Raw genomic sequence first — 25,457 nt, 5'->3', positions numbered from 1 at the left:
GGCAGGGGCAGGATCTGTGCCACTTCCCAGGTGCCCTGGGAACCTGTACTCATGCTGTCATTTTACAGAGGAAGCAAAGTCAGTCAGTTGTGACAGGACAAGGAGGGGTGGTTTCAAAGCAAAAGAGTGGAGATTTAGATTGGATTTAAAGAAAAGGTTTCTTTTATGGTAGGGCAGTAAGGCACAGGTTGCCCAGCGACAAACCAAGGTCAGGATTAGTGGAACTCTGAGCACCTGATGGAACTGTGGGTGTCCCTGTTCACTGCAGGGGAGATGGACCAGATGGCCTTCAAAGGTCCCTTCCCACTCAAACAATTCTATGATTCAATCAGGTGGTATCAGACCATTCCCGCATTGCACAGAGCTCTGGCACTGACAGGTCAAAAAATAAGAGGAATTTTGTGACCAGGATTCTCAGGATCTGACTCTTATGATGTGAAAAGTCAAACTATGGCACAGGGAGCTGTTGCTCCAGCCAGACTTTACCTCAGCAATGTTCTGCTGTGTTCTTTGTGTCACAGCATCCCCAGCCACACTTCAGATCCTCTCCAGCTTCAGGAAGCCATGCTTGCACCTGGATTTGAAAACTTAAGTCACTTCTACTCTCTCCATGTGAAGGGAAAGGAAATTCAGGGTAAGCTCATACTGCCAGATGAAGAGCCTTAGAAGCAGCCTCCATCCATGTTATCTTCTCAAGGAATCTCAAGGAATCAAAGAATTGTTAGCGTTAGAAGAAACCTTTAAAGCTGATATGCTCCAACCCCCCTGCAATGAACAAGGACACCTACAGCTCCATCAAGTGCTCACAGCCCTGTCCAGCTTGACCTTGAATGTCCCATTGGGACACCCACCACCTCTGTGGGCAACCCGTGCCAGTGCTTCACCACCCTTATTGTAAAAAACTTTCTCTTACATCCAGTCTAAATCTCCTGACTCCAGTCCAGGATCTATTTCTGGGAGTCGTCCTGCTGCTGCTTGAATCAGTGCTATTCAGTGCCAGCTCCCCTGGGCCCTCCACAGATGGGCTCCTCAGCCTTTGGGAAGGCTGGAAACCAAAGCACTGAGTTGCCAGCGTGAGCAACAAGCTCAGGATCAGCCAAACCACACATGCCAGGTGACTGCTGTGACTTCAGATAAGCTCTTGAGCTCTGAGTGGAAAGCACAGTTGTAAATAATAGGGTGCTACTGTAGGTAGGGTTGCATGTTATACTTTCAGTGTGGAGCTACTGAAGACTAAGATCAGTACAATTTGGCTTCAAGAAGTGAAATCACAATGTTATTGTTACATTGCCCTGGAAAAAAATAAAAATAAAAAAATAAACCCACCTCTGAAGCAACTATAAACTGAGTTGATTGTCTCAGCGCTGCCCTGTTAGCACTGGGACAGCTTGTGCCGACACACCATTGCCAACTGCACCTGTTCACAAAGAGTCCTGGGGGCTCTCCAGACTCTGCCTACCCCAGAAACTTGGAAACTTGTGATACAGGTATTTCTTTCTCATTTTGAGCTCCCTAATCCAATTAATTACTGAAAAGTGACAACATCAAGCCCACTTCTCTTGGTCTGCTTTGCGTGCTATTTCTAGATCAGCAATTATTATATAGGTCATTTTACTTTCAGGGCAACATATGTCTTAACACAACATGCAGCACCATCTGGGCTACAAGAAGAAAATGGCTCCAAACCCCTTGGCTGAAATACAGCTATCCAGAGGGTAAAGGCAAGCAGCAAATCTCCTCCTGAGCCACTGCTTTGTTAAAGCGTTTACAGAAGGATACATCACACAGCACAGTCTACCAAATTCAGTTTTGCTTTGAGTTAGTTCCTGGTAATCACAGAATGGCTTGGGTTGGAAAGGGCCTCAAGGATCCAATTCCCCTGCCATTAGTGGTTGCCCACCACTAAATCCATTCCTTAACATCACCTGAGATAGAAAATGCATCTTTGATACCAGTTTCAAATTCTTTGATGCAACAGATGACAAGATAGACAAAGATTCAGTGTTTCTGTGCTCCTGCAGTACTCAGCAATACCCTTACTGACTTCCACCAGAGTGATTTCCATGCAGCTCCTCAAGCCCCTCATTAGGAGCACTGATTCACCTGTAATCCACAGTGCAGCACTTATTATTACCAACATCTTCATGGGCCAGCAATGAAAAATATGTCCCACCACCGTGCTCAAGCTGCCTTACATGCACAAGCTTATTGGATTTTCTTTATTTGTTTACATTAATATAAGATGGTGTTTGCTCCACATCAGTAGCATGATTTTAGTCATCGTGTTCTTACTGCCAAATTCTGCATCTAAAGCTCACCATCTGAGCAACAGGGATAAATTTAACTAATCCATTGTTTCCCCTTCGACATACACCCTATCACGCCTGTTATTTTGCCTGATTGTGATTCTGCCAAGATTCTGGTGACATTAAATATTAATAATGTTAACGATATGCAGCATGTATACAAAAGCATCTCTTCTTGTAAAGCTTCAAGTACGCCCTTGTTCAGACTGTCTGGTTTTCTTTTGTGTCCATCACATTCTGGGTGTTTCTATGATGCTTTCTGTGGTAGTTGGCAGTGAACTTGGGAGCTCAGGAGAAGCACTGAGCCCTGACCGCTTTGCTGTGTGAGCAACCTGCAGCCATAAATGCCTTCTGATAACTCAGCATCATCAGAACTGTGTGCACACGCTCAGAATGATTCACTGCTACAGAGCAAAAAGGTTACCACGATCTGTGGGCTCCCATCATGAACACAGTATTGCTGTAGTAGATGTGGAGGGAGGAGTGTGCGGGCTGTGTGCTCTGCTTATCAAAGAGAAGTGGGGACAAGTAGAGAAAAGCACATAAATCAAAAAAGTGGCTTCTGCTTCAGGGATCCCGACTGTAGCACAACTCAGGATTTTATTTCACCAGTTCATGTGCAGCTCACAGGTGACCTGGAACAGTCTCACACAATACGATCAGCCCTGCTCATTACCATGTAACATTGGGTGGGAACCTACGAGTCCAATTTCAGATCTTGGATACAAACCCTGGGCTCCCGCTGACCATTCCACACATGGTACATAAATTTGTGATGGCAAAGTTCTGCTTTGCCAGGATGAATGAAAAAGAAATGAACAGGAACAACAGAACAGACATTCTGCAAGCTTGACTGACCCATTCTGCATGCTTGAACTCAGCACAACTCAGGATGCCTTGTGTAAGGTTAAGTCACAGCACATTTTTAAAGACTTTTTTTTAATAAAAAAGAAAAGATCTCCCAGGAAGATCAATTGTGTGCTTAACAGAAGCATGAGTTAAGTAATACTTGGCACAAATGAACAAAGCTGATTCCTTTCTATTTTCAATGAATTTACAAAAGCTCCCCGTAGTTTTTGCTGTACTGTGTTGAAAAATGACATGCACAGGGCTCATCCATCTCTGCTCACTGATACTGAATCCTCTTGCTCTTCCCTTTCAACATTATACCTCTTTGAATATATGAAGTCTGCAAACACATACACACAAATTGCTTCTCTTTCCATTACAGCCCTTTGTGCTGTGGGGCCAATGTATGCTGCTTGTTTAAAGAGTGACTTTAAACCTCGAGGGGATTTTTAGTCTTAGATGTAACATTTCCACCGAAGAGCAGAGGGCCTGGCAGGGATATCAACTGCTGCAGTAACAGAAAATACCATCTCCCCTTCCTTGAGGATTATTCTCGAGGTTTTAGAATAAATGAATTGCAATGGAAAAAAAGCAAAATGAGAAAGGAAAGAGGCTTCTGAAACAAATAAAAAACAAAAAAACAGATAAAAGAACCGCTTTCTACTCCATATAAAAAATTCTGGCACTGTAGCTCCTGATGTATGGTTTCAAATTCAACGCTTCTGTGCTGCAGATTCCAGGCATGTTCCATCCCCGGCCTCCAACAGGCACAGCACTGGGAGTACACAACAATGCTGTTCTGGCCAGCACACATGGCTTGCCTTTCCCAGCATATAATCAGGACCCTGTCCTACAAGAGACAGAGAGCTATTGGGACTCCCAGGATAAAGCTGGAAATCCCAAGGTGATACTTTCAAGATGATGACAGACTTCTGCTGGGCAAACCAACCTACTGAAAACTGCCACTAGAGAGGCAAATGGCATGAGAGAAAAGCTGATGTGTGGTGATAGCATTCTCCATTACAAAGGCCACATGTCATCCTTCAGTGCATCAAGCAGCCCTTGCACAGTGCTCCTTCCTGGGGTGTCCCTTGGATCTTTTGTCTTCACACCTTCTCCCTCTCCATTTCCACAAGCTCTGGAAATGAGGCAGAAACACGCAGCATCTTCAAGGATCTTTTCACATGCTCCTACCATTGCTACAAATGCCAAGGCCAATGCTTCAGGCTCATTCGGAAACAGTAGCCTCCTGCAGATCTTCAAAGTATCACCCACACCCCCACAGCACTCCTGAGACCAGGAGTCTCATACCTCTGCTCTGTAACCTGGATTAAGCTCCTGCACCAGCCAGCGGGTGTTGGATGTTAGATGCAGTTTGGCTCCTCAAAGCACAAACATCCCAGTGCCAACAAGGCAGCAGCAAATCTGGTTAAGCCCAGGAAAGACAGAAATGTGCATACTGATATAACACCATCAGCCTTCCTGAACAAACTGCTGCACACGATATGCTCTCATTTATAACGAACAACTGCAGAGATGAGACAAGTACGCAGTCCAAACCTGCAGCTGGACAGAGCCATTTATTACCACATGCTGCAAAATGAGCAGGTTGGTTTAGCTGGGCCTCTAGTAAGTGCACTGTCAAAAATACCAGACTCTGAACAGCAGCATTTTTACTGCATGTTGTTCAAAGCTCACCGTCTTCAGCAGACATTCATTTCTCTGAGGTCTGCCTGGCTATATCTGCACACAGCAGTACATAAACCCCCGCCTGGCCCTTTAATTCCCACACCATGCAAGAGCTTTCAGCATTTCTAGCCCTCTGGCTGTAATGAAATGTGATTAAAGGTGGTGCCTTCCGCTGGTAAGCCTGACTGACTGCTCAGTCCTTCATCCCCCCACATCAACAGTCACTCTGGGAGCAGAGAGGACTACCTCTGTTTCACCGAAAAGACAATTTTACAAAGAAATCCACTGCCATGAGTTTAAACAGCAAAGTTGTTGGCAACATAAGCAGGCACAAGCCACGTGCGCGTATCAGGTGCCAGAGAGGAGAAAACCCAGCAGAGGACCAACAGAGCCCATCTCCCCTTTCTTCCCACATCCAACCTCTTAGCAGGGAAGGAGAGCTGAGCAGAGTAGACAGGTAAGTAGGAGGGGGAGCTCTGCACATGCAGAGTTCAGTAGTGGCCTAGTTTCAGCACGGCTTGGTAGATGAGTTGCCATCCAAGAGTTGTATCGGAAAGGCTCTGTACTCACCTCTAGAATGCTTATCTATTGAAATAATTCCCTGGACACTGGACCACGAGATTTGGGATCTGTGAACTTAAATGGTGATTTTTTTTTTTGGCAGTACATCCCGATGTGGCATCAGGATCTCTGCATGCTCTTGGAAGTATTGTTCCCAACCACCTTCAGAGCATAAATCTTTTCCTATGGTGCTCATCCCACATCATGGGAACCAAGTCCAGTGTTATTAAAAGCAGCAGCATTAGAATTTGTCCTGTCAGAGATTTCCAGCTGCATGGCACAGGGCTGCCTTAGCAGAGCAGTTATCAGTGAAAAAAGTGCTCAGGCTAACACTGATGGGTCTGATGCTACATAATGTCACTGTTCATGATCCAGCTGAATGGAGAGTGATAGACAAGACAGTCTGCGAGTTCTGAACAGGTTATATGGTGGCCCAAACTTCACGTGCAGAGTGATTTTAGTATGAGACAGCAAAAGTAAAGCAAAAATAAAACTATTGGCAGATTTCTTTTGGGAGAAGCTAAAGAAAGTGAACCAAAGGTCTAAAGGTCTATCCAGGAACTTCAGCCATCACAGAACATTTAGATTTGTACCAAAAAGGTTCAGCCACTGACCAGGGAAGCAGAAAGAGTTTTCTTCATGAATTTTTGTTCCCTTGCATTACATGAGAAGCTATCTGTGCAGAGTGCTCTGTGCATTTATACAGCTCTGCAGCAAGTCCATTAGAGGTTAGCATTTGTGCCCTGATTTATGCTGATACAGCACATGCATTTATCTGACTGCGTTGATTATGTACTGGCTGAAAGTTGCCAGAAACTCACAGGGCTGAAGATGGCACTTTGCACGCTGGAAGAAACAGAAATGGCCAGATATGCCTCCACTTAGCATTTAGAATGGCATGGAGAGTATCAGAGAATCAACCAAAGGAGATAAAAAAACCTGAAGCCGCTTTTAAAACACCAGAGATTTCACATTCATGTGCAACTGATAGCTGCATCCATCATCCCTAATACCCAGAACTACTGCAATATGCAGATATTGATGTAACTGCAGGGAAAGGGAACACATTCTTAATAGATGTAATGATTTGTGCCCAGAGATAACCTCTAAGCAATTCTCATCAGTTAGTAAACAGTAATGCTTTGTAATAGTGATGAACAGTGATGGTATCTGTGTTTGCCACTGGTTCACAGAAAAGTAAGATGCTAACAGATAACCTGAGAGACCAAGGCTAATGTAAGAAGTCTGAGGACAGACATAATCAATCAGAACACTGAAGCACCTGTCCCAGTGAAACACTGATGGCTGGGTCTTACATTTAAGAACATATTGTCTGGGCTTCCATTTTTCTACAGCACAGATCTAATTTTCTTGCTTTGCATACAAATGAGAACCAAGAACACATTCACAGCAGCCAATCCATAAATCAAAATCAGGCTCAGAATTCCTCATTTCTCATTTAATTATTTCTTGCAAAGAGTTATCCGAGCAAAACGTTGTTACCTTGCTCATTCATGGGCTTGTGCCCTGAGCTTGAGCTGCCCTGGCTGAACAGACAGCAAATGCTGACTGTGTTTACCTGCCCCTTTGAGCTGGCTCCACCTGCCTGAACATTAGGTGTGACAGTACTGCAATTAGGCCTTAGCCCTGAATTTAGTCCTCTGCTGGGTGCTGCCCACACACCTCACTGATGATATGAGAAGTGAAGCACCCTGTGGCTCAAGGATAAACACACTGTTGAGGCGTTTGGGCACTACAGATCCAGAAGGCTGAGTCAGGCAGAGACTGCATTTTGCCAGTATGAAGCCAAGAGAGAGCTATTCTGAGGCCTTTAATGTAATCTTTATTTAAATTATGAAATTAAACTCCTGTTAGGAGAAGTGTTGTAGAACCAGGCTCTATTTTATATTTGTAATTAATCACATCAACTTCAAGTAAGCTGTTTTCCTATAATATCTGCAGGATTGGGATTTGTTTTTGCATCTAATTGATATATCATTTAGCACTTGGTATCAGTGCTTCAAAGGGAACGTTACTGCTTTACATTTCAAAATCACTTTGTAGTTCATTCTGTATATCTCATCACTAAATCGGACAGAACAACCTGCAAATCCTTACCAAGCCTTCTCATTTGTGGCTTTATTTTGTGAATTAAATGTCTGTAGTCAACACAAACCTACGTTCCACAAACTCTAGCCTACGTCAGTGCTGAAAAAGCAAAACCAGGATGAATCCCTCATATAAACAACCCTTAAAACCCTTATTTTTATTCTCAGCATTCTGCAATGGAGTGGGTAGAGAAGAAAATAAGTCTGACTGTGTGTTTTTCTGAACGTGCAGCATGCTCTCTTTGTAATGTAACTCGTCATCTGCAAAAATCAAAACCCAGACTGCAAGAGGGCTCTTCTGGTTCCCCGTGAATAATCCAATCCCACTGAATAACTCAAATCTCCTGGCAAAACAGTGAAATCATGACCAGAGCCCTCTGCTGGATTAGGAAGAAAACGCATCCTTCCTGAATGCTGAGAATGAATCACTGAATTGGAAAAGTCTGTAACACGCATCAGCACACAGCTTTGGCCACCGTTATGCTTTTGTGAAGAGAACTGCAGGTTCCCACTCACCTCTGTGATTACAAAGTGCATTTTGCCACTTTCAAACAGCATTACAGGGAAAGTTTCCCAGAACAGCTCATGAAGAATCTCTCCTCATTGTGCTCAAACAGGAAAAAGAAAAAAACAACATCCCATTCATTGCAATTTCCTTATCTGAATTCTAATCAGCTCTTTACAGACAAACATGGTAAAGAAACAGATAAGAAAACAAACCTGTGTAAGAGCCAGTGAAGGATGTTGTAAGAGGAAAAGAGCTTTCGCCCTTTGCACAGCTCAGGGAGTTGGGAAGAAAAATTCAGCCAAGTGAAACTGGCTGAATACTTCCTATGCTTTAGATTTGGAAGTCTTGCTAACCCTCCATAAGGAACACCAGGCCTTCTAGTGGTGGAAGGATTGCACGTTCCCCTCACCCTATCATCTATCACAAGCAGCAGGTGCTTTCTGAGTTCTGGGATCTCAATCAATACAGCAAATAGGGAACAGATTGCTCCACAACACCGTTCTCAACTAAAGTAACCTGAAAGGCACAACTGATTCTTCTGTTTAACATACACAGCTCTTGTGAAATTTCTAAAGAGGCTTCGGAAAAACGTCAGGGGCTGGGGGATGGAGGAAGCTGATGGAGCACTTTGAGGGTCTCCAGGCAGGAATGTGAAATCACAGTGACATGAACACATAACAGATGGCCATATGGCTCCATACAGACTGTGAAATTCAAAAGGTGAAGAGATTGCTTAAGGTTTGCCTCATGGAAGCAGAGAGGACTCATTTGTGATTTCCTTTTCTTCAGCTTCTTAGAACTTTCTAAGCATCTTGTACCTGCAGCTATCCCTTAGCTTCATTGCTTTTGAGCTCACTTATGAAACATTTTAGCAGAATCAATACAAGACTGTTCATTATTCTGAAACTCTGGTTTTAGTAGGAAAGTATTGCTGGCAGGGCTTTGTCCAGCTCTGGCATTCTCAATATTGAAAACCACATCAAGTCAGCTCATGAAAAACGAATGTGAGAACTTGTATTTTTAAACTTAATTATTCATACACAGATCTTGAACACAGCCCAGAACATCAGTGGTTTTAGCAATTTGGTACTAGAGGATAACAGCTTCAAATCTGATTTTTAAGTGGGCACAGCAAGATACTGAACGTCCCTACTGCGTATTTGTTTTAAGAAGGAATGTAAATGTCAAAGGTGTAGATTAGAAAATCTGAAGATAACGAAACAACAGTGACATGCATGGGAATTTTAGTTCTTAAATATGTAAGGATTCCACACTTTGCTTTGAATTGAAACCAGAAAACTCATTCAGAGGACTTCTGTTCACATATATGTGCCTTTACCACAGCTTATTTTCCACTGGAACTGGAAAGACAAGCAATTAAGCTAGAATCTGTATCATCATCTTGCAGTAAAGACCTGTGCTATTTCTCTAAAATCCCCATTACCTATTGGTGTATTAATGACACTAAAACATGGATGTTGCCTGGTGCCACAGTGCTACATTACAAAGGAAGCAGTCTGCTATTTCAAAAATGCACCACAGTTAAACACCAGTGACTTGTAAGAGGAAAATATTTTGACCCACTCTTCTGTCACAGTGCATCTTCCACGTGTTCTGTCCTCCAGACCCTCACTTTCACCACTGAAAACAATGTTCCAGCATCACTTAACAGAAAGCCTTCACTGTTCCTGTCACTTGCACAACAGAAGGTTTCTCCATGTACCTGAGAAAGAGGAGCGAATCATGGAGCATTTCTAATACCACACTCCACCCAAAGTGAAACACAGATGACAGCTTAATACCTAAAAGTCATCCTCAGGGAAAAAAGTAAGGTGATTAAAAAATAAAATTAGAAGAAAATGTTATAGTTTGCACTGAATAATGCTTATACCTAAGGTCTGACCTTTTAAAAAGTGACTGGCATGGTTAGTGCTTTAATTATATGATTTTTCTAAAGCCAACTGGTTTCATGATCTGAGGTTTTCATGACATTTTGAACCACCTGGCTGGAAACGTCCACCCTGAAGCTCCCATTGAAATGTGTAATTCCTTGCAGGCTTTTCTCAAGAACACAGATCCTACTAATGCTTGCAACACGGAAACCTGACATTACTTGCCTTCAAGGTGAGGTGAGTAGGAAGGAGTTACCATCACTTGCAGTCACTTGTTTCTTCCTTTTCAGCACTTGATGGAGAGAATTTGTCTTCCAGGGCACCATTTCTTCCTCACTGGGCTCCAGGTTTGAACATTCAGAGCCTTCTTACATAACTTCTGATGAAGGCAGACTTGCTCCTTACACTTGCCACCACAAGGCACATCATGAAAGTACTCTGATTACAACCCAAATAATTAATCATCCATTGGTACTTTTAAGTAAATATCATGTAACCACTTTACACTCAGGATGTTTCTCAAGAAAGTACTTTTTCTCCTTCTGCCCTTCAAATGTTTATGTTCTCAAACTTATTTTCATCTTATAATATAAAATTGCTTGAAATACAAAAATATACCCAACTCTTTGGCTTGCCAGGCACAGTTCTCTTCTATTTCAGGCAACAATATCATATAAACTATACGATGTCACTTTAAAACACAGTGCTCTGTCCCTCTTATTTCTACAGGAAAACTGTTCCAAACCTTCACTTCTCTTAGGGCAAAACAAATTATTCTGATTTTAAGCCTACATTTATTCACGGACAGTTTACATCCATTTGCTCTTGTGCCAATAGTGTACTTTGGCTTAAACAACTTTTCTCCCTCCTTGGTGTTTTCTTTGTTGAGATACTCATAGCTTCCCATAAGTCACTCCCTATTTTCATCCTGATGCAGCCTTTAAGTTTATCCAGTTTGTTTTGCTCTTGTTATTCACAGTTTTCTGGAACTAGCTGCAGTATTCCAGACAAGTTTCTACTATGGTTTCATGAATTAATACCTCTGCATACACAGATCAAACTGACCAGCCCAGGTTCCACATCAATGCCGTTTCATTTTCACGTTGCTCTTCATTTATCCTCTGGTTTTTCTATATCCCCAATAACATTTCTACCTCCCACACAGAACAGGAATCTGGGGAGGAGGAGGGAGGTTCCCAGCCATATAAGCTTACAAAAGAGGAGCTCATTTTTTTAAAACAAATTTCCAGATTCCATTTCCCAGTTGCTCATTTTTCCCCCCACTGGTGTCTGAATCCTGTCCCAGTGCTGCATCGTTTACACATTTTATAGAGGTGCCTTCAAGTGTTCTTCAGGATGATGGAAATCCATTCATCAACAACAGCTCCAGCGCAGTTTATTTTTCAGATTACCTCAACTCACCAACCATTGCATTGTGCCCCACCATTGCCTTTCCAGCAGCACATCACCAATAAACAGGACTCTAAGTCTGGTTTATTGTGTCCCACATCACTGCCACATCACTGCCCACATTTGCCCAGCACTGTGTGCAAAATATTTTCAAGAATGTCTTGGGAAAAACAAAATCTCCCCATGTCACAAGTACTCAGCCACAAGAAGTGGGTAAACTGTGCTCCCAATGCTTCCAGGATGCAGAAAGGATTGGGAAGGCTCTGATCAGCCAGGAGCCATGCCACATGTCTTACCTAATACGACTGCTTGGTTATTAAAACAAACAAACAAAACAAACAGATAAAGGGAAAGTAAAAAATATAAAAACCGTGATGGGTCAAAGTCAAAGGATTGTTCAGGATCCTGTCTGAGTGCATCTAGCTGCAGATTATTAAGGCGCACACAGAAAGCAGGAGTAAAAACTCACCTCTTTCATAGGGATTGGAAATGCCCTGCCTTCCTTCCTCAGTATATCCCTGCATACTACTGTAATCTGTTCTCAAAGATCTCCCCAGTCCAATACAGAAACTGCATCTTCCTGTCTAACAGCCTTTCCAGGAGGTATATCCTTACATTTGTCTAATCACATTTTCAATCCATTTATGCTTCCAGCACTCAAGATATCCTGCAGCAACAAGATCCACAATTTAATTATAGGCTGCTTCAAGAAATTATTTTTGTTTGTTCTGTACCTGCCTGTATTTCATGATAAACTTCAGAGCCTGCAGAGCAAGAAATAATGGCTACTGTTCCCTATTTCTAGTTGCCCAAGGAGGCTGTGGATGCCCCATCCTTGGAGGCATTCAAGGCCAGGCTGGACATGGCTCTGGGCAGCCTGGGCTGCTGGTTGACAACCTGCACACAGCAGGGGGTTGGAGCTGGATGAGCATTGTGGTCTTTCTCAACACAGGCCATTCTATGACCCTATTTACATCTTCATGCCATTTGTGATGTTATACACCTCTCTGTGATTTAGTCATCTGTTTCCCAAGGTGAGCACTTCATTTTCTACTTCTAGGAAAAGACCAAACTGCTCATACAAACATCACAGAAGCATATTTGTTCCCAAACTTACAGATATGCAACTCGAACAACTATCAAGGACAGCCTTCAAGAAGTCTTCTTATAAAGATAACTTATTTTCTTATAATAAAAATTATTGCATATGGCTAGGGTTTTTTTTCCTGGATTTTTTTCTTTTTGTTTCCCAATAAACATTTTGCTTTCTTCCTTCAAAGCATAAGTCATAGACAAAGTAATTAAATCCTTGCTTTTTCTCACGCTTTTCTCCTCTTGCTGTGAATCTTCCCAGATTCCCACCATTCTGTTCTCCTTCCATTTACTGTCATACAACCATTGCTGTTCTCCACCACTCTAGAACAGTGGTCTTTAACTCCACCATGCTCTATTACCCTCTCAAACCTTATAGGCTCTATTGACACATAGAGTTCCTCACAACTGCACTGTAAATACAATCACAGCAACATAGCAAAGGCCCAGGCTGCAGCAAGGAAGGATTTGCTCAAATATAACAGCTACAAGCATGGAAACAAAAGAAATAATCTATTTATGTTCAGAAGACCTCAGGTAGACAGAGATCTCCACCAAGATAACCTCCCCTCCACTACCAACCCTTACATGAGGTCTGGGAGGGGGCGGATCCTGGCTCCATCCCTTCTGGTCCTTGAGGTACATTGCATGCACCTGAGGTTGGTGCAAGTTGGCCCTGCTTTCCCACCAGGTGCTCCATCACAGCTTCATGCTGTGACTTAGCATTACCACTACATAAAGGCATATTAACTTTTATGAAGAGGAATTATGGAATTTCCTGACTTACTCAGCAGAGCTTTAGAAAATTCCAGGTTCTTGATCTCCTACAGCAAAATCGAAAAGGTAATGTAATATCAAAGTATTACTGAGCTATTACTAAATGCTGATGTTTCCTCTTGCACTCACTAACCTTCTCTGCTGATAGGGATCAATGTTTATTGTTAGTCTCTGCGTTTAGAATTTCCATTACTGGAGACTTTGAGAAACTAGTTACAAAAACTACACAGAAAAGATCTGGAAAGAGTAAATTCTGCCTTGCAGCAAAGGGCTGAGTTAAGTGACTGTTGAAGGTGCTTGGCTAGTCTTGTAACTGTAATGCAGGAAAGAAAGTCTGATGATAAAATATAAGACACAGAAAATTATATATATATTTAGGATTCCCTTAAGCTGATGGCGTAGGAAGTCCATTACATGCTCAAATCCACGTTTCTGTGCATCAGTATTGCAGTATCCTTATTGCAGTACTGCAGTACTATGAGTTATGCTAACAGATCTTTGTCATTAGGTGCAACTATCTCAGACTTGCTTCTATCACACCTAGGATGCTTCTCTCATCATCTCTCTGTGACACACCAAGTCAGGTACATCCTTGAAAGTTCACTTTTTCCAGTCTAGCAGGTTTTCAATTTCCCCTGTGCCTCAGAGACAAAAGAGATGCACTGTGGGAAAAGTAGGTGAAAATTCCTCACTGTGTTTCATTGCTCTTTTTTAGCACAATTCTTTTGCCTGAGATATTAGACAAAATGTTCCAGTGCCACTTCTGTGGTTCTTTGGGACTCCACATTTCCTACAGACTGCTGACTGACACTGCAGTGTGATTGCAGAATATGTCCCAGAATTCTTAACGTTCCTTTCATTGCTAAGGGCCTGTTAGCAGCTGTAAAGCAGCACACAATCCAGTTTGTATGTTCCTTCCCTAGATTAAAGCCTCATTAAAGCAACACAGTGGATGGGAACTGCTGATCACAGTCTCAACCTCTGATGACCACCTGAGGCAAGCGCCGAGTCAGCTGTGGGAGGCAGGTGAAGGCAATTCAGCTGTGCTACCTGGAGGGGGTGCACCTCTGCACCCTGGCTGCACTTCTCCTGGACCCCATTTAAGGATGGCTGCCAGTGAGGAATGATCTCTTGTGGAGATTGCTCCTTGGGGAGTTCACTGGGAGTTTACAACACAGGTGAGTATTTTCATTGATTCTGACTATTATTTTCATTTATTTTGATTATCTTTCCACTGTGATAAGCTTACCAAGCAGCTGTATGCTTATTGATCTTACTAAGTCTAACCTCTGTATGGTTTCTGACTGTACATACACCATTGTAGAAGCTGTCTTATCAATGCAGCATACAAAAGAAAAACCCCTTCCCTGCCATGTTTTGTGATCACCTTTTGGACAAATCCACAGATCACGCAGTTTACTTTATTTATGATTACAATGGGAGCTCAGGCTGAACCAACTTGCTATGATTGAATCTATACTCCTTTCCTAATACAGAACATGGGGTTTCTTCTCCTGTAAGTGTAGCCACTTGCATTTAGCTGTATTAAAGTGCACGCTGCTGGACTGTGACCATTTAATTAGGTAATTCAAGACATAATGTAGGCATAACTTTATTGTTTACTACTCAACAAGTCTGTGCCATCTACAGATATAACTGGCAGGGACCTATGATAACACTTGGATGACCAATAAAATGATTAGATAGCTTCGTAAAGTTGATTAATAATCATTAAAATGTGTTTTTTCCATTTTCAAGTCTGCTTTTAAGCCAATTCACAATCCATTTAATAATTACTGTGCAAATTTCATAATGTGTTGTTTGTATTTGGGTATTTTGTACTAGAATTGTTTGCCCTTTTTTACTTGCCTTGTCTGTACAGTGACATTCTGCATTGAGAACATAGTATTTGTTTAACCCCAGTACACAGCTAAGCACCACAAAGCTGCTCACTCAGTTCCCCCTCCAGCAGGATGGGGCAAAGAGCATCAGAAAGCAAGAAGTTAGAAAATGTGAGGGTTAAGATAGAGGTCACTTAATAAGAAAGAGGGGGAAAACAATGCAAAACACAATTGCACATCATCAGCCAACCAGTGCCCAGCCCATCCCCAGGTACAGGCAGCCCACCCAGCTAACTGCCCGGATTTGTTGTTCAGAGCGACCAGCACAGCTTCACCAAGGCCAAGTCCTGCCTGGCCAACCTCGTGGCCTCCTATGGTGCTGTAACTGCAGCAGTGCACAAAGAGCCACTAATGTAATCCATCTGAACTTCAGTAAAGCCATTGGCAGGGTCCTACGTAACACTCCCCTCTAAACTGGAAATACGTGGATTTGATGGATGAACCATCCAATGGATGTAGAACTGGTTGCAAAATCATACCCAGTGGCTTAAGGTCCAGGTGGAGATCAGTGACAAGCAGTGCTCCTCAGGGGTCTGTGCTGGGATCAGTGCTGTAAGCTCTGGGACAGTGACCACAACAAAAAGTCAGCATGTATCTACTGGTGCACAGTGCTGGTTTTTGTTTGCACAAAGCAAGCGTGCCAGGATCACGAGTCACTAGGCAACAGCTATTTTATAGATCAACACTGAGCTCACTTCTGTTAGCATAACACCCAATTCTGAGCTGGGTGTAGAAGTGACTGCAATAATAAAACTTTATATGTAAATAATGCTTTACCTATTGTTTGCTCTTAATGAAGTTTTATTGAGCTTTAGTTCTTTCACTTCCCTGTAGGAGACTTTCAACAGCTATCCCCAAGTCTAAGACATCAAAAATAACTCAGTTTTTTTTTTTCCCATCCTTTTGTTTCTTAGGTCAGTGAGCTTGGACCACAGGGAAACAGAGCCATCCATTCTGCATCGTGTGCTGTGTGACACGGAGGTGCAGCTGGAGTTGCTGGGAAATGACCTTGTCTACCTGAAGTTCAGCCAGTTATTCTAGATAAAACACTAAACCATATTATGCATCTAAGCCACAATTCTGGATTATCTGTAACAATTGTCTGTGCCATACTTGAGACGACGTACTTTCATCCAGTTGATCCTGCAGGTCAGACTGGAACTAGCCTGGGATGCAACCTCCCCAGGTAACACCTATTTCTGACAGTGCCAAAAGCAAGTGCGCTTCATTCCCTGTCACATTTGTGCTCACGGTTCACAGCACTGATGCAAACAGAGTGACTGCATCACAAGTGTTGTGTCAAATCCTAGAAGCCTTTCTCAGGCTTGTTTCAGCAACGTTTTTCTAGCCCCAGCAGCAATAACAGCTCTGCATTATGAGGTGGAGACATCAATGTCACTAGCTTCATGTTTCAAAGTAACGTCAGCACATCCTACTAATCTACCTGCCTCCCATTACAGCTGAAAGGTTGACATTTCCCAATGGCTTAACAAAGATGCTATTATCTTTAACACTTTGAAATACACAGCCACGCCTTACACCAAGATATTTAGATTGCTAAATAATAAATAAATAAACCACCCAAACTGCTTATTTTTACCTGATACTCAAAGCTAATTAGAGTGTGTACAGTTCTTCAGAGATAAGGCAGAGGTTATATTTTGGAAACAGGCTCTCTATTTTAAATGCTTACACGTAGTTTATCATCGCTTCCTCCTGGCACTTAATATAGTATTTGATCTAAATATGCATTGGTCTGCAGAGTGTTGGAAGCACTTTGATTAATAAGTGACACATGGAAGTCAAAAATAAACCAATGATACAAAGCAGAAGCAACCAAAAAGCTGCACAAAGATTGCAAACAATATTTTTCAAGGACTGAGACCCTTCCACAAACAAACGTAGCAATCACTTCCAGCAACTTCATTGAATTCAAGTCACTACCACCCTACAAAAACACCAGAAGGCATAGGCAGAAACACGTGTCCATAAAATACAGTGAGCCATAAGAACCTGATGAGCATCAGTTTCAAAAGTTTCTGTGGTAGTCAGCAAAACTACAAGGACAATTCCCAAAGTAAATTTACAGCAGCGAGGCACCATCAGCAATTAACTACTTGCTTTGATTATGTTATGAAATTATATTGAAAGGCTTTAGCAGAATTAGAGCAGAATGTGCCACAGCGGAAGGTGAAGGATAACACACTTGAGATGATTAATTCTGACTGTGATAGGTTTGAAAGCCCCTTAGATCAAAAGAGAAATCTAACAACTGCTGCCAGACGTTTTTAAAGGACTCTGTATGCAAATATGTGTTTTACCATCTTCATGCAACAAATGCAGCAACGTTATCTAGTTCTTAATGAGCTGAGTTCACAATTAATAATGGAATACTGCCCTGCATGTCTGCTGCAGTTGAAGAGATTAGGGATATCACTACACGCTGTAGATTCCCAGAGCAGGTCACCCTGAGATCATTCAGTCACTTAGGACAAAAATGTTGATTCTCTAATTATTCCCTTCTGGTAAGAGAGGAGCATCTTCCAGTAAAGCAGAAATCCCTGAACCCAAATTAGATCATTTGGCTTTCCTCGGTGCCAACGCTGAGTCATTCACTTGCACTCTCCAAAACAAAAGCTGTTGCAATTTGCTACTGATAATACCAGTGAATATCTGGGTTTGGATGCAGTGCCCACTTTTATTGCTGCATCCTGCAATCACTATTTAAAAAATACTAGAGAGATCACAAAATGGTAAGAACTGGCCCAGCTGCCTAAGCTAACTTACTGAGAGGGCTGTCTCCGGATGCTTTGTCAACAGGGAAGAAAAGGAGTCATTTGTTGAACAGGGTGCTCTCTTTGCAGGATCCACTGTAAAGGAAACAGGACATTCTCCCTTAAGTAAAATGACCTTGCAGTTTCTTTGGAGAAAGCTCTGAATAGGTAAGAGTGTTGTTTCTTTGAAATGGAGAAGTGTGCAGAGTTTTCACAGCATTACCAGCTGCTTTTTTTAATTTAAAGCTGTTCCTTTACACACTTGTTACAGCACGTCCACTTGGGAACTCATGTATTTGCTTCCTTACAGACTTCTGCCGCAACAAGCCCGCTAACTCTGTGCCTTTGGTTACGTGAATTGCAGCCCCTGCAGGCAGGGAAGTCCAAAAGCTCACGGAACATCCTTTGTAACGCACATAACGCTTACGAGGCGTTGGAGCGACACCTGGCGGCAAGCCGCAGCAGTGCAAGTACAAAACAACGCTTCGCGCCATTTTCTTACCCTGCACTAAAAACGGTGAGAAACGTGAATGCAGACATCGCCACAACCCCCTGCGGTCTGCAGTAAACTCACCCCCTCGCTCCGTTTCACGATGGACCCCATTTTCTACTGAGAAATCCTACCGCTGGAAAGCGCTCAGCCTGCCGCGCTTCATGCAAAAGGAAAAAAAAAAAAAAAAGATTTCAACACGTTGTTCTTATATTGATAGAATGAATGGCTCAATGAGCACAGTTCTTTCGGTCAGAGGGGTACATTCTGCCTCACACCCACGTTTCTAATTGATTTTATCAAGTCGTTCCCAGCAGGTCCGCTCAACTGGAGTCACTGGAAATACTGGGCTGACCACCGCGCCCTGACGTAACCAACATGGCCGGCGCCCCTGCGGAGCGAAGCCCGCCCTCCTCTCGCGCCCGCGCCTCCGATTGGCTGCCGGCCTGCTGATGGGCGGGGCGACGCGGTCTCCTAGGCGACGCGTTGGTGGCGGGAAGCGCTCCGCTTTCTGGGGAGACCGCGTTCCAGAAACGATGCTGGCAAAGCTGTGCCCTCAGTAGGCGGGGTGGGACAAAACCGTTTGTTTCTTATGTCCGATCTGGGTCTGGTGTAAATTCCTCTGCTGTCTCATCTCGGTTCTTGTCCTGCAGCGCTCACCACAGGGGTTGTGTGCCATGAAATACAAAAGCAGGGGAGATATAGATAGATAAAGATGTAATCTGGGCTATGTGCTAAGTGCTTTCAAAAGGAAAACTAAAAAAGAAGAAAACAAAGCAAAACAACGGCAACAACAAAAGCCAATCAGTCATATTTTTTATGCACAAACAAGCATTTGTTAATGCTGGAGAATAATTGTAACATTCTTTTCTCACCTTTACAATTTGTGCAAATACAACTGAGCCCAGTGCAGAAGGAAGCGGTGTCATTCCCCATCCTTCTGGATGGAGGTTGGAATACCCTCTGCTGCGGTACAGAATCTACAAATGCTCATTAAACCAGTGATTAATTGAGATATTCCAGGCACTTCCTGCTGCTGTAGCCTCCATTGAGAATGCATTAGAAATACAGATTCTGGAATGCAATCTTCTAGGAATTTAGATTAATTTATTATCACTATTATTTTACAAATTTCTTGGAAATCCCGTGCCTCCGTAAATTACATGGGTAGCTACACAGCTAATAATATTGCTATCTTTTTTTTTTTCCTAAGAAACAGCCATCACTGCAGAAAACTCAAGAAGTGATGCAAAGTGAAAACCAAACCCAGAACCCTGAGGGGATAATTAAAGAGCTGGTAAGATATTTGGTCCTTTTTGTTCATCTGTTTTGTTGTTGTTTTTCTATTTCTTTTTTTTTATTTTTAATCTTCCTCACTATTTCTGTAATTATCAGTATTCTTGCTGGGACACAGTTACTTTTGGCTTCTCCAGAGATGCCATTGTAGCACAGCCTCCGTTCCGGAATGCCCCAAAGGTTGTATGGGGTACGTCCTAACAAGAGCTTATGGTGATCTCAACATTTCATAAATGTGGTAAAAACATTCATATTCAAGATGCAGAAATAAGAACCTCACAGAATCACAGGATTGTAGGGGTTGGAAGGGATCTCTAGAGATCACTGAGTCCAACCTCCTCTTTTAAGAGGTTGTCTTCAAAGAACTTACCTTTTAGGTACATTTCCTTGCTTTGTTTCTTGAGAAGTGCTATACAGGAATATTTTTATACAGAAAGAAAAATAATCTTGTTATGTACACCTCAGCAAAAAAGCTAGTAGCTGTGACTAAGTTACGCATTTTTGTAGATAGTTATGAGCAGAGTCAGCCAATAAACTATTAGAAACTTCATCTCCCATGAACTGGTTAGAATTTTAAAATGAGGTCGCAGTCCACATTCACTCAAAGTGTCTAAAGATCTACATATGTTCATCATGGTCAGTGGAAATAAGGATAGGATTCATCTGCATAGATACAGCCATTTAGTGTCATTTTATCTGCTTTAAGGTACCTGAACAGCAGCTGCCAGATACATTTAAGTCCTCTGAAACAGCACTGGATATATGCTGTGTGGTCAGCTGAGTCACATCACATATTGTGAAGGAACCCTGCAGAATAATGAATTTAATATAAACACTTCCTGTGGTGATCTGAATGAGTTTTCAGGGTGCTCTGGCTATACTGGATAAATCTCTTGACTAACATGAGAGTAAGAGTTTCACATGTAGGTAGCTGCACATGTAGATACCTTAATCTCAGACCGAATCTCATCTGTAATGAAATTGCATGTGAACTTCTTACTTTTTGGCCAAACACTTGTATTATTACACAGAAGTAGAAAGCTACAAAACTGCTAAAGTTACCATCCATATACCTGTACATGAATGTATGTGTACTTATGATAGCTTATAGATAAATTTCTGGATTTCTGGATTTTAATCTTCATTAAAATTAGCATATTTGAAAATTACTTTGTTTTAAAATGAAGGTGCATTCTGAGGTTTGATAAGAACTCATGGAATACTTTGAAAGTGACTTGTGAACAGAAGAAAGCTATTTAACTGTTTCATAATGAACGTGGTCCTAATTGCAAACACATTTTGATGCATGGGAAGCTTTAAGAGAACTGAAGCTAAGCAGAACTGTACCATCAGTAAGATGTTGTACTTTATAACTTATTTTTTACACTGGATGTAAAGAGAATAATGGTTGCATTTCGTTTCCAGTGCGTATGTAATGGATTGTCTTATGAGAACATTGATCAAGAGGGACTGAAGACAACAGCGCTGGAGATGTTTTTCTCAGGTTACCCTAGAATTGTAGGCATGAAATATTTCCCAAATTTAACTACTCTCACTCTTGTTGGGCAACACATTGAAAACATTACAGGCCTGAAGCACTGCTTGTTGCTCAGAGAGCTGTGGATTGCTGAATGCTGTTTAGTGGTAAGTTAATCCACTTTCTTTCTAGCCAATTTTAACCAATTTCCAGACCTTTTCAATAACTGTAAGTTTGTTTCACAAGCACTTCAGTTTGTTTGAGGCAGAGCAAGCAGAACTCCTTTTAAAAGCAGTTTGGATCTGGCACTTTTAATTTAAGCATGCAAAAATCACATTTTAGGTGCAGATCAAGTTACCCCTTTTGAAATATTTGTTGATTATCTGTTAAATATTTCTATTTAATTATTTTTGATAACCTACAGTTGGATTTTTTAATTTCAAACTATATATTTTTTAACCGTAGCAGGTATATTGAAACCTTTTCCAGACAACTGGTTAGAACATAAACATTTCCATGAGAATAATACTGCACTTAAAGTCACATAATTATCACGGGCTACTACTTTCTTTGTTAGGTTAATGGAAATCTTTGTAAATTAGTGTAATTGTTCTCAAAGGGTGTGGTATCAAATTGCTCAGAACTACCTGGCAATGCTCTGTGGTGCGCTGACAGAAAGAGTGACATTTTATTTGGTGCTGCAAATACATCTTCTTCTATTTTAGAGAATAAGTGGTCTACAAAAATGTGTAAATTTAGAAAAGCTTTACCTTTATTGCAATGAAATTTCCAAGATTGAAAATCTGGAAGCCCTAACAAAGCTGAGCGTACTTTGGTTGAATAATAACCAGATCAAAAACATAGAGGTGAGTCTGCTCTTTTTGTTATAGTTTCTTCTAATTTGTCCAGTGCATGGCATATTAGTAGTATGAAATCTAAAACGTTATTAAGTAAGGCTAACTTTCAGAATAAAAAGGGCAATGTCAATCTTCAGTATACAAGAACTAAGGCTGAAACATTATTTGGAATCGAGTGGCTGTCATGATTTTCTGCATATGCAGAGTTAACTTCCTGAGCCATTTTCCAACCTCTGTGACTACTGATGAGGAAAGGATTTTTGTGGGTGTGTTCTCACAAGTGCAGACTTCTGTCTGCATTTCAGCATTATGTAAAAGATTGGCATTTAATTTTTATGCATTTTCTTGTCTTGGAAGGACGAGCACCTATTCAAAAGAATTTCTATCCTGGGTTTTTCTCAGGCTGTCACATGTCAAATTACCTCCTAGGAAAAAAAATGGTTTCTTCTATCTCACATCAAAATTAATCTTCATTCTGAACTTTGGGATGGAGTTCAGTCCAGAACTAGCAAGATTTCTGCCATTAGCAGTTGGGCATGTAAAAGGAGAAGAAATGTATAAATGCTTACTTCTAGCAAAAGACAACATAGCATTTTGAAGTACCTGACTCACATCAGGAAGAGAGAATGCTGCAGCCCAGAGAGAGAGAGTTCATGAAAACAAGGCAGAAGGAGATAGTGATACCATGATAAAATAGCTGAAAGTAGTTAGAGTAGAAGGAGGTGCTGATAGGGATCAAGTTATTGTGAATCTCGAAAGCCAGAATGAGGAAGGAATAGAAATCAAAGTTGAGCGTGCTGATAGAGAAGGGGAGCTGACAGAGAACACGTGTAAAGGCACTACAGTGTTACAAGGTAGAAATTATTATTGGTTAGTGAGTACACTACAAATATCAGTGACATCTCTCTGCAAAGAACTGCAGTGTCACCATGAAGACAAATGATTGACATCAGTGATGCAGTTCCTGTGATGCCCCAAGGCCAAGACATGGGCTGTAGCCAAAAGCGAATGAGTACTCATGGCATGAGGCATCATCTGTTCAGCTTTTCATACACAGCTGTGAAACTAAGGCTGGAGGACCACATTTATTTCCATTGCAGTATCATTTACAAAGGCTTTCCAAGCTCTTTCCCCCTGGGCAAATGCATTCTCTCTTTCCATGTCAAAAGAAAGCTATAGTTTACAACAGAGGCTAACATTGTTTAGACTCCAGTCAAATTTATTTTTACATTTGAATGATCTGCTTCTTGGCCTCCAGGCTCTTCAGCATTTGCAGTGCTATATTAGATTAAAACTGTATTGTTTAAAACATTCACAGGGCTTACATACTCTGCAGAATTTGCAAGAGGTCAACTTTGCTGGAAACCTAATAACAAAAATAGGTAAGTAATTTTAGTCTGGCATCTCTAGTGTGAGAATTTTGGTTGCTATTGTATTTGGTTTAATCTTCCTCTCATTCTAATAGCAAAATTGTTATCACCTTGCATGGTTTAGAGTCACACCCAATATGCAATCCTGAACATCCTAAAGTCCATGTCAGAAATCCCTAGGGTTCATCTTTGCACCAACGTCCCTTCCATTGCTGCAACCCTGTCAAAGAAGACAGAAAATAGGCATCAGTGTTGTTTATTTTTCTTTTTCACTGCTTTTAGTATAAAGGGCTTCTAGTTTAAATGAAATCTGCTTGGTTACAAGTAGCAGTGTAAGTTGTTTCTGCATTTCTAAACAAATATTGCAGTACCTACAAGTTTTGCTTCATTTCTCTTTATCAGTAACAAAACAATCTACCAAATGCTATTTCCTCTCTTTGGGTGGAAATGGAAAAGAATATAATAGGTATGTGTGATTTTTTTGTTTGTGTTCAACAAACCCACAGAAGTGCTTATTTCGTTATGTGATTGAACCACAGGTGGAAATGTAGATATTCTAGTAGACAACTGCATTTTCTTGACTGCAGTTTGTATTTCTTTAATTTTAGGAAGTTGCTTGGACTTCAATACAAAAATTGAAAAAATAAACCTCTCTCATAACAAATTATCTTCCTTCAAGGTATGTTCACACTTCCGACCTCTTTTAGATGTGTTTTTTCGTGTGTGCTTGTTTGTTTTTGTTTGTTTTTCAATGATGCTTGGAGAGAGCTGACTTTTCTGTGTGGTATTAGAGGATCTGGGTATTAGGAATATTAAACTACCATAATGACATTTACCTGGTCCCTCTGTACTTCAGACTCGTGGCTCTTTGTGTTATTTCTGATGTTTAAAGTCCTTTAAGTCTTATCTTTACTGAAAATATTTCAAACATTTTTGTTCAGTGACCTCACATTTGCTTTCAAGCTCGAGCAAGGCCAAGTCAGGCTCTTGAGCAAGCAATCTCTTCTTGAGAATTACTTCTTCGCAGAGATTGAACTTCATTCCAAACTTTTACTGTGCTTTTCACTGATTGCTTACAGGTTGTTTTTTTTCCCAAAATTCATGCAATCCCTAGAAAACAAGAATTCCCAGCTCTATGTGAACCTTCAACGTTCTGTAAAATTGCACGAGCCCTTCCTCATGAATACTGCTGTATCTCTGCTCCTTTTCTTCTTCCCTCCCTTTTCCTACTGCGTCATTAGTTCTGTATACGCTCTTAGTTATTAAAGCCCCCCGATCTTTGTGCTGAAATGCAGTGAAGTACCCATTCTTTAAATAAGGCCTAGTGGCATGTTGTTATTACAGCTTTTTCCTTGTTTTTCAGGAACTCACAAATTTGTCAAGACTACCTAACTTAAAAGATTTGGCCCTCAATGATCCCCTGTACGGACCCAACCCTGTTTGCCTTCTTTCTAACTATGCCATCCATGTGCTGTATCACATACCACAGCTTCAAAGGCTGGATACATATGACGTTTCTCAAAAGCATATCAAGATTCTGGCAGAGGTAATTCAGACTTTATGAATGGCTTTTTTTTACTGGTGATGCATTTTTCTGCTGTCTCTGAGTTTCAGCCAGCTAAGGGGAGTGCTTTATGTTACTGCTCCATACTGGATTAGGTTGTCAACATTTTGAGTTTTGGCTTGGTCTTAAAATTTCTGGGCTCTTTTCTTTATGTATGATATTGTATTGAAAGAAGTTCTTTTGTCTCACAGAAATCTGAATGTATGCAATTTGCTATGGGGAAAAACTGCTATCTTGTGATTGAGATACTTTCAAATGTCTTGCTATCCATGTAGAGCATCTTTACATCATAGAAAATAAAGTTCTGTGCTTAAGAATATACAAAAAAACTGTGACTGATTTCACCTCGCAGTGAAGGAAGTCATGCAGTGTATTTCAATGTGGAATACATAGTGTGAATCTTCATCCTTTTGCTTTGGGATGTTTTACTGGGGGAGATATGCTTGTACCACATGAGAAGAAGAGCTCATGGCATCAAGTGGTCTCAGATGAGAAGTGTTTGTTGGTTCATCCAGATCAGTGAGAGCATTTTCCTA

General features: G+C 41.4%; 1 protein-coding gene across 1 annotated transcript in view; it reads left to right on the top strand.

The window, feature by feature from the left end:
• Positions 1 to 18,578: 18,578 nt before the first annotated feature.
• LRRC9 (leucine rich repeat containing 9) overlaps positions 18,579 to 25,457 on the top strand; it is a 38,723-nt gene continuing 31,844 nt past the window's right edge. The window contains exons 1-7 of the mRNA XM_042869613.1: positions 18,579 to 18,608; positions 19,571 to 19,654; positions 21,079 to 21,297; positions 21,856 to 21,996; positions 23,306 to 23,369; positions 23,966 to 24,036; positions 24,721 to 24,903. Of these exons, the coding sequence (XP_042725547.1) occupies positions 18,579 to 18,608; positions 19,571 to 19,654; positions 21,079 to 21,297; positions 21,856 to 21,996; positions 23,306 to 23,369; positions 23,966 to 24,036; positions 24,721 to 24,903 (792 nt within the window). The remainder of the gene's footprint in view (positions 18,609 to 19,570; positions 19,655 to 21,078; positions 21,298 to 21,855; positions 21,997 to 23,305; positions 23,370 to 23,965; positions 24,037 to 24,720; positions 24,904 to 25,457) is intronic.

This window comes from Lagopus leucura, unplaced genomic scaffold, assembly GCF_019238085.1.
Source record: "Lagopus leucura isolate 7727_CA_CO unplaced genomic scaffold, USGS_WTPT01 Super-Scaffold_1, whole genome shotgun sequence".
NCBI classification, from domain to species: domain Eukaryota; kingdom Metazoa; phylum Chordata; class Aves; order Galliformes; family Phasianidae; genus Lagopus; species Lagopus leucura.
The sequence above is the reverse complement of the archived record's forward strand: the minus strand, read 5'-3'. Positions and strand labels throughout refer to the sequence as shown.